The sequence below is a fragment of the Scaptodrosophila lebanonensis genome, unplaced genomic scaffold (assembly GCF_003285725.1).
Source record: "Scaptodrosophila lebanonensis strain 11010-0011.00,11010-0021.00 unplaced genomic scaffold, SlebRS2 tig00000110-arrow-arrow-pilon, whole genome shotgun sequence".
NCBI lineage: Eukaryota > Metazoa > Arthropoda > Insecta > Diptera > Drosophilidae > Scaptodrosophila > Scaptodrosophila lebanonensis.
The window spans coordinates 2,271,840-2,290,770 of NW_022060573.1; the positions used below are offsets into that span (position 1 = coordinate 2,271,840).

The window sequence follows — 18,931 nt, forward strand, 5'->3', positions numbered from 1 at the left end:
GATTGTTTATGTAGCTTTCGAAATGTGGGCAGTATTGACAATATGCTGTATATGAAACAGAGGGGAGGGTGGAATATTAAAGAAATAAAATAAACTTTTTTTGTAAACTGAAATATAATGCACTGGAGAGAATTATAGGCCAATGCCTGTTTTGTTACGGCAAAAAAATACCAAAGTTAGTAAAAGTCGGCCATATCGGTTATATGGCAGCTATATGAATTAGTGGCCCAAACTGAACAGAACTTGGTGTGTCGTCTTAGAGGGCCAAAATATGAGTAGAAACTAAATTTGTTAGTGAACTGCACAAATTTATATGTGTACATATATTTATGCACTTGTATGTATATATATGTCACAAACATGGCGTTTAAATATACACGCAAGTCGACAAATGTGTCCGCAATTTATTTTTCGCACTCGTTACCTGATGTAAACTTCCCTGAAAATTGTGGCAATTCAACGGTTGGAAACGTAAGCCAAACGTTCAATTATCTAGGAGGAATCCGCCAACAATCTCGCGCAGATCGATGACCCAAGTTGTTAAAACGATGTAGCTTGTCGCAAAGTCGAACGTAGGAGTAGACACCAATGTCCACCCGAGGTACCAAAATGTACGGCTTTAAGCAGGTAACTTGCCGGTATGGCAAAATCATATGGTTCACAAAAACTTCATACAAAAAAGAAAGACTTCAGTCTTTCTATGCAAGATTTATTGGCTCAAGAATAATTACGTGTATACACAGCCCAATATTACAAGTGTAAGCACAAACATAAGAGCGGCAATTACAATTATGCTGCTCCCAGGCAGCTGGAGTGTACAACACCTTTTCTCTTAAGACGATACGTTGATTTCAATTATAATTCTCTTAAATACTTATGACTATTTAAAACTACATATGTACGTAAAATGCCTTTACAGACACGTTTGGGCGTCTGCCACGCCTCCTTCTGTATGTATATGTACTAGTATACCCTTTCACCCTTTGGGTAGAATATTTCCAGGTATTGCTATAATTTACTATAGTGCTCAACGTAAAGAGGAAACATCAACTCTATTGTCGTTAATATCTAACATTTAGATATTACTACACTTAGATAAGTATTTAATTAATTTACAATATTTACTAGTTTCGGGTTACGTCGGTGCGATGCATGGTAATACGGTAATATTGGAATAATTTGATGTAACGATGCATTCCAAATAATAAATTCAATATTAATATGAAAACACTAGCTGTCCTAGTTTTCTGTCCTTTTTAAATTTTCCTTTCCCTTTTTTCCTCTTTTTTAATGTTCTCTTGTCCATATTTTGTGGCGATACTGGCAATACTGGTGTAGATACAGGGTGCGCCATCTTTTATGTCGGTATGTAGATATTGAATAACTTTGTCATTAGTGAACGGATTGACTTGAGTAGACCGGTGTTGAAAACCTCAGTTCAAGAAATTGTACAGAACCAAATTAAATAAAGATATCCCATACTTGAAAATCGGTTGTTTATTTTCAAGGATATTCAATGTTTGCATACCGACATAAAAGATGGTGCACCCTGTACATACATACTTAAGGAGCAATACTGTAATTGCACAGTTCAAAGAAAAATACTAATATCCGCCGTATAAAAAGACGACAAAAATCGGTGATGCCGATTTCCTTCTACGGTCAAAAAATTCTTCGTACCGAAAGGTGCCTAGTAACACAAAATAATAAATAAAACAAGTAGAGAAGTTAAAGTCGGTTATCCCAACTTTGAAATACTTTGTACATATGTGTAGAATAATTATGCGTGCATCTGTGTGTTTGTGTAAAGCAGTAACAACAACAACAGCTGCGGGCACTGCTTGGCCATAGATCTATATATGGCTATAACTTCCTGTCAAATCGGCCTATCATTATGAAGCTAAGCATACAGATATAATCACTAACTGTAGGTATTTGCCGAATATGAGTCAAAAATTCCAAGAAATACGGGAGTTATGGAATTAATCAGTGATTGACGGAGGGAGGGAAATTAGAAAGTACACATTTTCATTTTCACATAAGACATCTGGGACTAAAATTTGGAAACCCTAGCTCTAATAGTGTCTGAGATATAGGCGATTATACGAATGGAAAATCGGAAAAAAACCCCAGGGGGGAAGTGATGGGAAAATCAAAAATAATAAAACAAATTCGTATAGCGTACACACATAAGGCATCTTTGTGCAAAATCTGGTGCCTAGCTCTTATAGTCCCAGGTGTTCATACGCACAGACTGACAGACAGGGCTAGAACGACTCGTCTTGTCATGCTGATCAAGAATATAAATACTTTGTGGGGTCTGCCACGCCTCCTTCTGCCTGTTACATTTTTTAGCTCGCGCAAACCTAATACACTCTTGTAAATTTCATGGATAGGGTATAAAAAGACTATACTTAATTTGGCGTTCTATATATTTAGGTTTTTTATTTCTTCAAATAAATAGGTTAAATATGTGTCCTTATGAGTCTCGTACCAGGGTCCGTTACTCCTGAACTCCTTGTAGAAATATAAATTTTAAAGTGTCGATATTTTTGTCTAAACATCGTTTATCGCAGATGCGTTCACAAATACGTCTGGAAAAAATCATCATCGAAACATTGAAGATGTGTAAAAATCGAGGTTTCTTACAGCTCTACCAACATGTCAGTAGAGCTGGGGAAACATTGATGTTTCGATTTTTTGGGGGGAAGAACTTCGATGTATCGATGCATCGAAATTCCACTAACAAATTTTCAAACAAAAATTAATATACAACATAGGGCACTTCGTTTTGATTTCTGTTATTTATAAAGATACAAAAGGTTTTAAAACAAACGATATTTTCATAACTCCAAACAATAAACTAAAAACAAGAGAAAGTATAACATACAAAATTATAGTTAATGACTAATTTCAGATTGAATTGATTGTTGATCCTTATAAATAGGGCACTTCATTTTGTATTGTCATCTTATTCATAAAGTTAAGTTTTCTTATATAATACGAACGATTTCAACAAAAAACAATATTTTCATAAATTGAAAGAGTATAACAAAATGAAAAGCATAACAAAAAAAAAAAATAATTCATGACTAATTATTTGATATCCACTCATTTTTGTTAATAAAAATGTCTAGATGCTTAGATTTAAGCGAACTCATTTTTTCGCTAACTATATGTGCGGCTTTGCTGAACATGCGCTCACTTTCAGTGGACGTTGCAGGAACGCAGAGGTACTTGTATATACATGTCTTAAGGGACTTATCATTTGAGTTTTGTAAATAAAACATTTAATCATTATGAACTTATCAAAGTCGATATTGTTATATAAAGTCTTACCTTCCATTAATCTTGAATCCTTGAATCCAAATTATCCATGTACTGACGAAGAGTCAAAGTGGAGTCAACGCGAGAATTACGAATTCTAAGCGATTTGTTCATTTCCAAAAATTTTAAAAGTGGCTGCGGTTGTGGCTGTGTTGTGAATATTGGTGTTGGCAGGCTTAGTCCAGATGGAGGCGAAAATCTAATCAAGGCGTTGTTGAGTGATGAGAGCTCATTTTCCAGAATTTTTCTGAGTATAAAATGTGGACAATAAACCTTCCTTTTTAAAACGAGGATCTAGTAGCGTTGACACTCGTGTGACTGTTCGCTTCTCATATGCTAATAATCTTTGCCTAACGCCTCCCATTAAGCATTTGCATGCCTCACCGCCTTCAACAGTTTTCAGATTGCCTTTAATGTTTTCCAAATTGTGTAACAGTCCACAAACTACCGGTATAATCATAGAGGCTGTCACTGAAGAGCTGGATGAAGTGTACATCGTTGCGTGTTCAAACGGTGAAAGAACCTGGTTTAATTCCTCCAGGACTAAAACCTCATCGGCAGTTAAAGGCAATAATGCTTTTGGGGTATTGAGAAGTACTTTTCCAATGGCAACATTTGTTAGTAAAATGAGTTCCACCATGTAAAAAGCACTATTCCATCTAGTTGGGCATTCCTGTTTTAAGCTGTAAGGGCATTGCGCTTCTTTAAATTTGGCATAAGCTACAGAGCTGTTCTTAAAAAAAGACACTATACTCTTGTACTTTCCCATTATAGTTTTAATTTTGTCTTGAGATAGGCAGTCTTGTACGGTCAAGTTAATTGAGTGCGCAATGCATGGCAAATGTCTTTTTTGCAGGATCACACATGCTTTTATCATATTCGTGGCGTTATCTGTCACAATGGCTGTTACTTTGTCAAAAACTCGCCATGCAGTAACTCGATATGCTCTCTGCTGAGTGGTTCGTTTCATCAAGCAGTTTTTTGGTTGACAAAACTGCTGTGCGTAACTCAAAGTTTGTCGTTATGAAATGGCAAGTGACCGTAATATAACTTTCGTTAGCTCGTGACGTCCAGCAATCAGTTGTCACAGCACAATGCTCTACATTTTCCAAAACTACGTGCAATTTAGATTTCATCTCATTAAAGAGATTTGGCACACACACATTTGTCAATTTTAAACGAGAAGGTAACTCGTGGAGTGGATCAAGCTTGCCGATGAAATGACGGACCTTTGTTTTCAACTACTGAAAATGGTCGAAAGTCTGAGCTGATGTAGAAGGTCAATGCGGTGTCCAAACTCTTTTTCCTACCTGACGATGCTTCGAATTCGAGCCCAAAGGGGCGAAAACGAGCTCCAAAGTTTGTTTGAAAATTCCGCATTTTTCAACTCGACTTAAAACTTGGTTTCTAAAAAAAGTTGCATACTTGGTTTATTAAATATTTTCTTGGAGACTGAAATTTTGGTGCTTTTTTGGGACATAAGAGGAAACCGCGTCAACAGCCCACAGCCCAAACGGTAAGAGCTACAAAGCTGAAATTTGGGGCAAGTATTCTATCATAGTGTAGGTGCGCACTTTTTGAAAATTCGAGCTCCAAAGTAGGGAAAACGAGCTCCAAAGTTTGTTTGAAAAATCTTCAGCATTCCACCAATCAACTTCAAATTTGGTTTTTATAATCTATAAAAGAATGCAAAAAACTGCAAATGTGTGTTGGAGCTTGATTTATTGGGGTTTTATTATGTATTCACTTTTTCAAATGAAAAGTTTGTGTTATGACTTTCGTCCGATCGAGGTAAAATTTGGGTAATGTAATCTACTTAACTAAGTCTACAACTTTGCGTTCAAGGATTTTCAAAATATGCATTTTACAAATGCAGGCAGAACCAACAATATAAAATATCAAACAGTTTAATTAATTAACATTTCTTGCTCTGTCAGTGCAAGACGAATGAACATACATACATACATAGATGTGTACATATGTATGTTTGTATATGATGTGTTCGAATTGATCTAAATAAATTATAAGATGTTATTATTTAAATTTTCTGTTAATTTCAATTCAAACTTCGATGGAATTATTGATTGTATCGACGGATTCAACTATCGATAGTTTTGATGCTCTATCACATAGAGCATCCGACACATGCGATTTACAAAAGCAGAAACACACCTTTTACATTCACAACAATCATATTTGGAATTGAAGACACAAATTAGTGTTGAATTAAAAAATTTAATACATACTTATATATGTATGTATGAATATAGGCGGATAACGCCTGCAAGAAAAATTTAAATGTATGTACATATCAGCGTTTCCGAACGCTCCAATTTTGGCCGGACGTCCCGATTTATTTGTCCCGCGTCGGACTTTTCGGGGATAACTCGACGCGTACAACGTGCTGAGGAAGCACACAGTTAAGTTTGGACTGGCAGTCCGCCCGGTGCGTAGCGAGATACATATGTACATATGCACTATGTATTTACGTATAACCATACATATGTACATAGTACTTATTGTACCATATTTGATTTTTGAAAGATTCGACGAATGAATTCTTTAAAAAACTTTAGAGACCGTCGAAAGAAGAATATCATATAGTAAGTAAACTTTTAATTATAAGCACATTTTACTTAGCCCAATAAAGACGGGCAAGACCTGCTGTATGTACATACATATAATGAAACAAGTAAAAAACCTAAAGTCGGGTGTCCCGATTTTGAAATACTCTCTTTACAATAATTATAGAAAATAAAAAAAATTAAGAAAATAAAAATAAAATTTGATCGATTTTATCTCTCTCGGTATTCGAACTCACGTAAAGGTTTTATAATTGCACATTTACATAGCAATTGCGTCTGTGTGAGTGTATGTATGCCTATGCGCATCTATTCGTGTCTGTGTAAGCATTTTCGCAGTCCACCAAACTGCAACATCAACAACAGCCGCGGGCAGCGCTTGAGCCGCGCTTGAGCAGCGCTGCAGCAGCAAATATATTTATGCCTATAACTTCTTGTTAAATCGGTCTATCATAGTGAAACTTGACACACGGACACATAATAACCAACTGGGCGTATTTCCAAAATTTTAGTGCGAAATTCCAGGAATTACGGGAGTTACGATGTGCATCGGAGAGGGGGGAGGGAGGGAAATTCCAAAATATACATTTTCTGCGTATTCACATAAGGCATCTGGGACTAAAATTTGGTGTTCCTAGGTCTTATAGTCTCCGAGATATAGGCGATTATACGAATGGAAAATCGGGAAAACCCCCATAGGGGGGATGTGGGGGAAAATCAAAAAAACAAAACAAACTCGTATAGAATACACACATAACGCATCTTTGTCTCTATCTCTTATAGTCTCTGAGATCCAGGTGTTCATACGGACGGACAGACGGACAGACAGACAGACAGGGCTAGAGCGACTCGTCTCGTCATGCTGATCAAGAATATATATACTTTGTGGGGTCTGCCACGCCTCCTTCTGCCTGTTACATTTTTCAGCTCCCGCAAACCTAATATACTTCTGTACATTTCATGTACAGCGTATAAAAATACACTTACACAAATAAGACTGCAGCTGCAAGATTACCTTTGCTATTAGATTCTTTTAAAAACTTCTCGATTTCCAAGCACTGCCAACACCAATATCCATCTATAATATTAGTCATTTTTTATACCCTGTACCCAAAGGGTGAAAGGGTATACTAGTTTTGTGCGCATGTATGTAACAGGCAGAAAGAGGCGTGGCAGACCCCACAAAGTATATATATTTTTGATCAGGATGACAAGACGATTCGATATAGCAATGTCCGTCTGTCTGTCCGTCCGTCTGTCTGTATGAGCGCAAGGATGTCAGTAAGTACAAGAGCTAGGATAACCAAAATTGGTATCAAGGTTCCTATAAGCCCTAGGCTGATCGAGTTTGTTTATTTTTTCTGATCCACCCCACCCCCCCCCCACTTCCCCCCCCCCACCTATTCAAGATTTTCTATAACTCCCGTAATTGGAATTTTGAACTAAAATTTGGTAGTCACAATAGGTTAGTGATTATATATCCGTATACCAAGTTTCATTATGATAGAATGATCGGAAAAAAAGTTATAGCCATATAACCAGGCCCAATGCACACATACATACATATGTACAAGTACACAAACACGCATAAGGCACGATTCTGATGTAAATGTATATGTATGCATGCATGGATTATTTTATATTTAATTTAGTTAATTAATTAAATTTATTTAGTTAATTAATTAAAGTAATTTAATTAAATTAATTAATTAATTTAATTACTTTTTTGTGGGGTGGTACAGGGTATTTAAGAGTTGAGCCTGCTCGACTTTAGCATTCCTTTCTTCTCTGTATTATATTAGGGGTTTTATTCAAAAATGCAAATTATAGCTTTTACTTACCTTTTCCTTTTACTTAGCTTTTCTCGCGATTTTTTTTTTTCAAGTAGTAAAAAACATTGAAAATCGGAAATAAAACATCGATGTTTGAAAAAAATGACAAAACATCGATGTATCGATTTTACATGGATGTTTCGCCCAGCACTACATGTCAGTGTAGGCAGGCTGCTTAGAAAGTGAGGAGTTTACCGCGTGGTGGTCATAATTGGAATTGTATAGATTTCGTAAGAAATTTACGCATTGTGAAATAAAAGCACAAAGTTGTGTCCATTGTGAATAAGAGTTCTTTTGAAATATTTATGCATCTCGCAAGCTGTGATATTGTGTAAAACTGTCTTCCCAAAATATAAAAGAAACATCATGAATAACAGTGCGCAAAAGGTGTCAGTTTATTCAACTAGAAACAACACTGTTGAACATAACAGATCTATTAGTAGTAATGCCGAACATAATCCTGGGGCGGAATCTGAACCAATTACAATCGTATCTCCTTCACGGTCAATTTTGATGTCCAAAAGGAACTTCCTTCATGCCGTTCGCGACAAACTACGTACAACAGGTGGCGCTTGGGATACACAGTCATTTATTATTTCTGAACAGACGCACATAAATGTACAGTCAGTACATCTGCTAAAAGATCGGTATTTGGTCAGCGCTCAATCTAGTCATATCTCAGCGGAATCAGCTGCTAAAACTCCAGCCTCTTATCGCCACCTCATTGATCTCACCTCATCAAATCTGACAGTGTCTGATGTTTTCAGCGGAGAACACTTTCTCTGTAAGATTATTAACGAGCCTCTGCACAAAGTACAACGGGCGTACTTCAACTTACAACAGGATGATGAACTGTATCTCAGTACCATACACGGCCACAAACTGATACGGGGGGTGCACGATCTAGTCCCCTTGTCGAAAGATCGCACCTATATTATTATAAAACCACTGCACGCACACTGCGACTCCGTGGGTAGCACTGCAGGAGCTTATGATAACTTGCATACATATATTCGTCATCAAAAGCGACTATGTGAGGCCGAAGCGCGGTCTTTATTTCATCAAATATGCCAGACGGTCCAAATTTGTCACCGTTATGGTATAATTATTCGCGATCTTAAGCTAAAGCGTTTTTACTTCATTGATGAAGCGAGGCAAGTATCAACTACAAAAAATATTAATTGGGAATATTTTATACTTATAATACATGCACCAAGTACATAGCCAAATGTATATACATATACTTACGTTCGTACTTACATACTATACACAGATATGTATAGTATATCTGCATTGCCTTTATGGTGGTTGCATAGTTTTGCAATTCGATACTAACTGGTTATGGTCAACGCATATGTATAATTGTTGTTTTCCACAATTGTTGATCTTATTGTGCTGGAAGATTTAATTAGCGTACGTCGATACTGACTATTGCGAGTAACATTTGAAAAATTACACAATCATCAATGACAATAATGCAAGATACTTTTAAATATATCTTCATATAAAATGTAAAACTATAAGTTATTCGTCTAAGGCCATTGTGTTTTTGCTAAATGCATATTTATAATTGTTTGCGTTTCGTTGCTTACATCACGCTACAAGTTTGTCTCAGAACAATATGCAGGCAAGGTCGAATATGTATGTATGTACTTATACGTATGTACTTACATACACATACATTTAGACATGTAGACATACAATTTTGTTTTGTCATTTAAAAGATATTTGGGAGAAACTATATAAATTATAGTATTACACTTAACTATAAAAAAAGTTTGTATAGTTCTCGTAACTGTGTAATATACATTGGTATGTATGTACATACATATATTGCGCGTGTAATAGTTAAAAGCAAATATTCTAATAAAATAAGATTTAACGAATAGTAGATTAATGAATACCACATGATATGCAGCTGCATGCTTATTTTTAAAGTATACCCACACACAACTTTCAAGAGTGCATACCATTTTTTTCAAACTTTCAATTCATTTTTGTTATTATTATTATAAGTCTTATATTAACACGTGCTAAGCTTCTTTAACGCTGACAAATCTGATCGACAACATTTGGCCTTAGTCTGATATTCCAGTTGGATTGATTGTAAAACAAGTTACGTTGCTTATTTGTGCTCAGGGTCAGTTCGAGGTCTACAACTTTTTTATTCCATGTATGTATGTATCTATGTGGTTAACTTATTGTGAAACACTACCATGTTTATTGTATTGTTTGGTGTTCATTTTGTTTGTTGTGCTGTTCAGCACTTTGCTGTGTTTTTGCGTTGTTATACGATTTTGATATGTGGGAGACAAAAGGCTGCGATTAATAAAAACAATCGAGCTATTTTGTATCCTACCGTAATTGGCAGTTGAAATTTAATAATTGTGAAATGTAATCTAGGTACCTCATGGAAAGAAGTATAAGTGCATAAGTGTGTGCATGTCTCTCTTCTTTAGTTGTTTCGGTACATTTGATTTTGGTATTATTCTGTTTTTACATGGTAGATTGGTTCCTAAAAAAACGTGTTAAGAAAAACCATTTAAAAAAAGACATTGATCATAGTTGAATAGTGCTAAAGTCGTGTAACCATATATGTATACATTTTTTAATGTTCAAACCGTGTTAAAAAAGACCGTGTAAAAACCGAATTAGGAGTATACTTATGTGGAAGCAGCGATTAGAGTGCTTTTGACGGTTAATGTGCTACAAATCTTATGTCTTTTTATAACATACTAGCGTCCTGCTTCGCACGGGTATTTTTACAAAAATTTTATAAATTATACATTTTATAAGACACACACATACACCCTTCTTTTTGCTATGAGTTACTAAGAAGGAGTAAAATTTATTTTGGATATTATTATTTTAATGATTTTTTGTTCATTTGTAGATTTTATTGTTATTCTTTATTAGGTCAGAGGCTCTCTGTAAAAGATATTTGGTGTTTTATTTTGTGGTAGCAAAATAAATTCAGGAGCTCCGAGCCGTGATAGCTCAACATACAGTAAAACATTGCTTTCGTATGTCGATGCCTAATAATTCGAAGGCTTGGCCTTGGAATTACCGGAAATTGAAGCCATATAAATGATCAAATGGGATCATCGGTATCCTCGTTATATGAGTTGACCAGTTGCTGGGCCGTTGATAATAGTTGCTACACTTAAATTGACCTGCAATTCCTTAATAAGCAGCCTCGTCCCATTGCACATGCTTGGAAGGCTTTTATTTATAAAGCATGGTTTCATGAAAGCATGATTGCAATTCCGAATTTTACCGTCAATTCATGTGGCGGAAGTTCAGAACGGCTTAGTGAATTTAAATGTCTTCAATATTAATCATGGTGTCGATCGATTTGTAATTATACTCTGTACATGAAATGTACAAGAGTATATTAGGTTTGCGGGAGCTGAAAAATGTAACAGGCAGAAGGAGGCGTGGCAGACCCCACAAAGTATATATATTCTTGATCAGCGTGACAAGACGAGTCGATCTAGCCCTGTCTGTCCGTCCGTATGAACTCCTGGATCTCAGAGACTATAAGAGATCGAGACACCAAATTTTGCACAAAGATGCCTTATGTGTGTACGCTATACGAGCTTGTTTTATTTTTTGATTTTCCCCCACATCCCCCCTATGGGGGTTTTCCCGATTTTCCATTCGTATAATCGCCTATATCTCGGAGACTATAAGACCTAGGAACACCAAGATTTAGTCAAAGATGCCTTATGTGAATACGCTGAAAATAATTCTTGGAATTTCGAACTCAAATTTGGGAAATACCCCCAGTGAGTCATTATGTGTCCGTATTCATTATGATAGACTGATTTAAGAAGAAGTTATAGCCACAAATATATTTGTTCTCAAGCGCTGCCCGCAGCAGCTATTGTTGATGTTGCTGTTTGGTTGACTGCAAACATGCTCACACAGACACGAATAGACGCACACAGATATGCATACACTTACATAGACGCAATTGCTTTGTATATGTGCAATTATACACCCTGTACGTGAGTTCGAATACCGAGAGAGGTAAAATAGATCCACATTTTTATACCCTGCACCCAAAAGGTAAAAGGCTATATTAGTTTTGTGCGAATGTATGTAACACACAGAAGGAGGCGTGGCAGACCCCACAAAGTATATATATTATTGATCAGGATGACAAGACAAGTCGATATAGCTATGTCCGTCTGTATGAGCGCAAGGATCTCAGAAGGTACAAGAGCTAGAACTACCGAACTTGGTATCCAGGTTCCCCTAAGCCCTAGGCAGGTCAAGTTTATTTTTATATTCTGATACACCCCACTCCCCCGAAATTCGTGTTTTTTTGTATAACTCCCGTAATTCTTGGAATTTTGAAATCAGTTTTAGTAGTTACGTCCAGTTAGTGCTTATGTGCCCGTATGCCAGTTTCATCATGATAGGTCAATTCTGAAGAAAGTTATAGCCATAAATAAAATCGCTGCCCATGCTCTGCCCGCAGCTGTTATTGTTGTTGCTTATATATACAAGTATATAAACAAGCATAGACAAGTGATGTAAATGTAAAACTGTACATAAAGATGTCTTCTATGTATGTATTAAATAAATGTTCTTAATTAATTTAATAAATTAATTAAATTTTTTTTTAAATATTATATAATATATTAAAATATATGGAGAGTACAGGCTATTTTACTGTCGGGCTTGCTCTGTAGCGTTCTATCTTGTTTTTTCAATAACACTTATAATTATTACAGTCCCTGCTTAGTAGTTTGGTCACACCGCTGCCGTTTTCAAATGAGAAACTGCGATTATAGGCTATAACCATATTTTAAATGGTGATTGTTAGTTTAAAACCATTGTAGATGAATTTAGATCAGCGGTGGGCACGAAATTTTAGTTTGGGAGTCCTACAACAACATCTACAACAAAAACTGCCGTTTGGGTTATGAGAACATCATAAACTGCGAGCAAAAAATGAGGAAAAAACAAGTAAAAAAGCTAAAGTCGGGAGTCCCGACTTTGAAATACTCTGTACATATGTTTACAATAATTATAGAAAATAAACAAGTAAAAAAGCTAAAGTCGGGTATCCCGACTTTGAAATACTCTGTACATATGTTTACAATATTTATAGAAAATAAAAAAAATTAAGAAAATAAAAAAAAATTCAATGATCGATTTTACCTCTCTCGGTATTCGAACTCACGTAAAGGGTGTATAATTGCACATTTACATAGCAATTGCGTCTGTGTGAGTGTATGTATGCCTATGCGCATCTATTCGTATCTGTGTAAGCATTTTCGCAGTCAACCAACCAGCAACATCAACAACAGCCGCGGGCAGCGCTTGAGCAGCGCTGCAGCAGCAAATATATTTATGGCTATAACTTCTTGTTAAATCGGTCTATCATAATGAAATTTGGCATACGGACACATAATAACAAACTGGGGGTATTTGCAAAATTTTAGTTCGAAATTCTAAGAATTACGGGAGTTACGATTTGCGGGGTAGAGGGGGGAGGGAGGGAAATTCCAAAATAAACATTTTCTGCGTATTCACATAAGGCATCTTGAACTAAAATTTGGTGTGCCTAGGTCTTATAGTCTCCGAGATATAAGCGATTATACGAATGGAAAATCGGGAAAACCCCCATAGGGGGGAAGTGGGGGGGGGGGATCAAAAAAATAAAACAAACTCGTATAGAATACACACATAACGCATCTTTGTGCAAAATTTGGTGTCTCTATCTCTTATAGTCTCTGAGATCCAGGTGTTCATACGGACGGACAGACAGACAGACAGACAGGGCTAGATCGACTCGTCTTGTCACGCTGATCAAGAATATATATACTTTGTGGGGTCTGCCACGCCTCCTTCTGCCTGTTACATTTTTCAGCTCCCGCAAAACTAATATACTCTTGTACATTTCATGTACAGAGTATAAAAAAAATTAAGAAAATAAAAAAAACAAGTAAAAAAGCTAAAGTCGGGTGTCCCGACTTTGAAATACTCTGTACATATGTTTACAATAATTATAGAAAATATAAAAATTAAGAAAATAAAAAAAAAAATTTGATCGATTTTACCTCTCTCGGTATTCGAACTCACGTAAAGGGTGTATAATTGCACATTTACATAGCAATTGCGTCTGTGTGAGTGTATGTATGCCTATGCGCATCTATTCGTTTCTGTGTAAGCATTTTCGCAGTCAACCAAACAGCAACATCAACAACAGCCGCGGGCAGCGCTTGAGCAGCGCTGCAGCAGCGCTGCATCAGCAAATATATTTATGGCTATAACTTCTTGTTAAATCGGTCTATCATAATATCTTGTACATTTCATGTACTGAGTATAAAAATATATTAAAAAAAATTAAATTAATTTAAAAAATTTAATTAATTTATTAAATTAATTAAGAAAATTTATTTAATACATACATAGAAGACATCTTTATGTACAGTTTTACATTTACATCACTTGTCTATGCTTGTTTATATACTTGTATATATAAGCAACAACAATAACAGCTGCGGGCAGAGCATGGGCAGCGATTTTATTTATGGCTATAACTTTCTTCAGAATTGACCTATCATGATGAAACTGGCATACGGACACATAATCACTAACGGGATGTAGCTACCTAATTTTCGTGATTCCAAGAATTACGGGAGTTATAGAAAAAACACGAATTGTGGTGGACAGGTGGGGGGGGGGGGGGTGTATCAGAATATAAAAATAAACTTGACCTGCCTAGGGCTTATGGGAATCTGGATACCGAGTTTGGTTATTCTAGCTCTTGTACCTTCTGAGATCCTTGCGCTCATACAGACGGACGGACGGACATGGCTATATCGACTCGGCTTGTCACCCTGATCAAGAATATTTTGTTGTTTTATTGTTCTATTTAATTTATTATAGGCAATAAGAAAGAGTATGACAGAAAGGGGTGAGCCTTGAGGAATGCCATTGTGCAGAGGCTTAGGCGAGGAAAACTGGTTATTGGCATATACCACTATTTTCCTGGAAGACATGAAGCTTACGATATAGTTTAATATTTTCGGACCGATATTCCAGGACTGAAGTTCATCGATTATTGAATGTAGCCCAACTTTATCGAATTCTTTCGTGAAATCCAGTGAAATTATAGAGATGTGGTTTTTAGTTGAAAGGGATGATGATATCAAGTAGTCTAAGGCTAGTAGGCTATCTGATATTGATTTCCCTTTCCTAAATCCCGTTTGTCGACTATCTATTGATTTGTTATTAGAAACAAACCACCATAGTCGATTGGCTATGATTTTGTCAAAGGTTTTGGCGCAGCAAGAATTTAACGGGATGGGGCGGTAGGAATTAAGGCTTGTTTTGTCACAATTTGGTTTATTTAATGGGACTATTTTGCTTAATTTGTAGTTTTGGGGAATGTATGTATTAAATATGCAGTTGAAGTGGCTAAGCAGACGAGATTTAACTGACGGATGTAGGTTTTTTAACATTGGGTAAGAGATTCGATCTAAGCCTGCCGATTGCCCTTTTAATTTGGAAGGTGCCAAATTAAGTTCGATAAGGGTAATGGTAATTTCAAGCTTTTCTGATGACGTAGTAAGAGAGTAGTGGTGAGTGTTTAAGTTAAGACTACGTTTGTGGAAGCGGAAGCAGTCGGAGAAGTTCGAGTCGTTAGAAGCGTTAGACCAATGGGAACATAGTTTCTTGGCTATCAAGGGATCATCGGTTATTGAGAACTGGGAACTTATATCTGTCAAGCAGTGGATTTTATGACGTGGCTTAAGACCGCAGAAGGTTCTGATGTTATGCCATATTTTAGTTGTGGATGTGGGTTGATTTTACCCGTAAAGGAGTTAATTGATATACGTTTCGGTAATTTGATCTCACGCTTTAGAAGTGCGTTTGCTTTCCTGTAATTCAGAATGTTTTGAGAGTTAATGTTGTGTTTTTTTTTTTTGGGGTTGAAAAAGGATTGAGGAATGGAGATGTTGGCGCTTTCTCTGATAATTTTATTAATGTTGGCTGACTTTGTTAATGTTATTGCTTGTAGGACGGACTATGTGAAAGTTGTATGACGCTTCTTCAAATTTCTTCCAGTTGGCTTTGTCAGTGACAAATTTTGGTGTTATTATTGAGGATCGTTGTTGTTGAATAGAGTGATTAAGATGGGGAAGTGGTCGCTACCGTAAGTATCAGATTCGATATTTCATGAGGAGTGAATTGCTAGTGATGGGGTCGAGAATGTGAGGTCTATGTGAGTGAATGTGTTGTGTGTGCTAAAGTGGGTGGGGGATCCATTATTAAGTAATATTAACGGGGAAACACTAAGAAATTTAAATATGATGTTGCCTTTTTTATTACTAGATCCCCACAAAGGATGCCAACTGTTGAAGTCTCCGGTAATCAAAGAGGGAAAAGATAGGTTATGGAAAACGTTATGAAGTTGAACAAGGGAAAACGATTTGTTTGGTGGGATGTAGGAGCACATAATATTGAATTTTAATTTAGAAGAAATTTGAATTCCGACAGTATCAAAGTCATTTGGAATAGGTAGTTTAGTATATTGGATGGAGTTGTGAATGAGCAGCGCAACTCCTCCCGATGACGCTTGGGATGAATCTGTAAGTGTTCATAGTTGTTAAAGTAGCCATTACAATTCCATTGTAGTACTTTTAACATATTTCACGATTGGGTATAAAACAAATTATATTACTTATAAATATTATCAAAAGTAAAGCTTTAAGGAGACATCAAGATGTCGTCATCAGAGGGAGGGTATACAGGGCTGGAGTTTGAGGCGTTAGAAGTGGAAGTAGTTTTGGCTTTTTATACTCTGTACATGAAATGTACAGAAGTATATTAGGTTTGCGGGAGCTGAAAAATGTAACAGGCAGAAGGAGGCGTGGCAGACCCCACAAAGTATATATATTCTTGATCAGCATGACGAGACGAGTCGATCTAGCCCTGTCTGTCCGTCTGTCCGTCCGTATGAACACCTGGATCTCAGAGACTATAAGAGATAGAGACACCAAATTTTGCACAAAGATGCCTTATGTGTGTATTCTATACGAGTTTGTTTTATTTTTTTTGATTTCCCCCCCCACTTCCCCCCTATGGGGGTTTTCCCGATTTTCCATTCGTATAATCGCCTATATCTCGGAGACTATAAAACCTATTTTAGTCCAAGATGCCTTGTGTGAATACGCAGAAAATGTATATTTTGGAATTTCCCTCCCTCCCCCCTCTCCCCCGCAAATTGCGATTTTCTCTAACTCCCGTAATTCTTGGAATTTCGAACTAAAATTTTGCAAATGCCCCCAGTTAGTTATTATGTGTCCGTATGCCAAGTTTCACTATGATAGACAAACAAGAAGTTATAGCCATAAATATATTTGCTGCTGCAGCGCTGCTCAAGCGCTGCCCGCGGCTGTTGATGTTGGTGCTTTGGTTGACTGCACACATGTTTACACAGACACGAATAGATGCGAATAGGCATATATACACTCACACAGACGCAATTGCTATGTAAATGTGAAATTATACACCATTTACGTGAGTTCGAATACCGAGAAAGGTAAAATTTCTTAAGTTTTTTTATTTTCTATAATTATTGTAAACATAGACTTTAGCTGTTTTACTTGTTAAAGTATTAGAATTAAGGGATGGCTTAAAAGATTTTTTATTTAAAATATTGCTAGTTGCGGAGGGTGCTGTAGCTATTTTGATTTTAGTGGCTGATAAAATTTTGGACTCCAGCGAGGGCGTTGATGAGGGCGTTGGGTGTGATGGGGGCGATGATGTCGCAGTGGAGGCAATGTCGGTTGATGCAGTGACGGTGTCGGCGTATGATACTGGCTGGCGAGAGTTGTGACAAGTGGTAATGTGTATAGTGTGTCTAGAAAGTGATGTGGATGGGTTGGTGAAGTGATAACGCTCATTGTATATTTTTTGGGCGTTTTTCATGTCATTTTTTTCTAACGTTTTGATGGCCTGCAGTTCCTTTTGTTTTATAAAAATAGGGCAGTTGCGATCGAAGGGGCTGTGGTGGTAGTTGTTTATGTTGCTTTCCTTACAGTTGATGCAGCATTTCAGGTTGAGGCATGTTTCACCAAGGTCGATGTGGGCAGCATTGCTGCAATCGAGGCAGAGTTTTGTGCTTCTACAGTTGGGTGTTGGGTGGCCGAAGCGGCCACAATTTTTGCATCTGAGCGGTTGGGGAATGTATGGGCGGATTGAGACTTTTTGGTAGCCAATGTTAATATTAGAAGGGAGTTCTAATAAGCCGAATGTGAGGATGATATGGCCGGTTTCTTTAAAGGAGTTGTTTTCTTTTTTTAGGATTTTTTTATACGATGACATTTTGGTTTTTAAGCTCAGTGAATGTCACGCAAATCGTTGCAGTAAATAACACCGTTGGTGGAGTTTAGCGATTGGTGTTCGGACACGTTGACATTAATAAAGTTGGTGAGGGCGGTTAATTGGATAAGTTTTGCTGCTTGCATTAAGGTTTTGGTTTTTAGCAAGATTGTGCCGTTACGCAGTTTTTTTGCATTCACTGATTTCACCTCCACACACGTTGTCAATAACTTTTTTAATTAGAAAAGGTGAGACGTCAGTTAGTGTATTATTATCGTCGGTTCTTTTCATAATAAGAAACTTAGGTCCAGCTGCTTGCCTGGACAGCATAATGGTTTTGTCGAGTTTAATTGCTAGACGTTTCACAGGGTCAACGATGCGATCGGGCCATGCTCGATGCCATGCTCTTCGTAGACGCTAATCTATAAATAGATTTGGGAGGCGAGATTGCAGCTAAAGCTGTTGTTGTTGTAAGCCGAATTGAATTGTTTGCACTGTAACTGTTTCACGTATAGAATTGTTTTTGGTAGTTAGTTGTCGGTTTTGCTTTTAGAAACGAACGAAGACTGATGCAGTCAAGCGCGTAAGGTTTAGGCACGTCTGGACTCTATGAATGCAGATTTGTGACTGTGACCCAAAGGGTGAAAGGCTATACTAGTTTTGTACGCATGTATGTAACACACAGAAGGAGGCGTGGCAGACCCCACAAAGTATATATATTCTTGATCAGGGTGACAAGCCGAGTCGATATACCCATAATATATAATTTTTCTTTTTTGTGGAGAGTACAGGCTATTTTACTGTCGGGCTTGCTCGACTGTAGCGTTCTATCTTGTTTTTGCA

General features: G+C 36.8%; 1 protein-coding gene across 2 annotated transcripts in view; it reads left to right on the forward strand.

The window, feature by feature from the left end:
• LOC115628170 (tribbles) overlaps window positions 1-18,931 on the forward strand; it is a 71,373-nt gene that overhangs the window by 34,728 nt on the left and 17,714 nt on the right. Inside the window, exon 1 of one of the 2 annotated variants that reach the window (XM_030524151.1) lies at window positions 7,935-8,895. The exons of the other annotated variant lie outside the window; for it this stretch is intronic. Within the exon in view, the coding sequence (XP_030380011.1) occupies window positions 8,108-8,895 (788 nt within the window). The 5' untranslated portion in view covers window positions 7,935-8,107. Of the gene's footprint in view, window positions 1-7,934; window positions 8,896-18,931 lie in introns of those variants that run through there. 2 annotated transcript variants of the gene reach the window in all.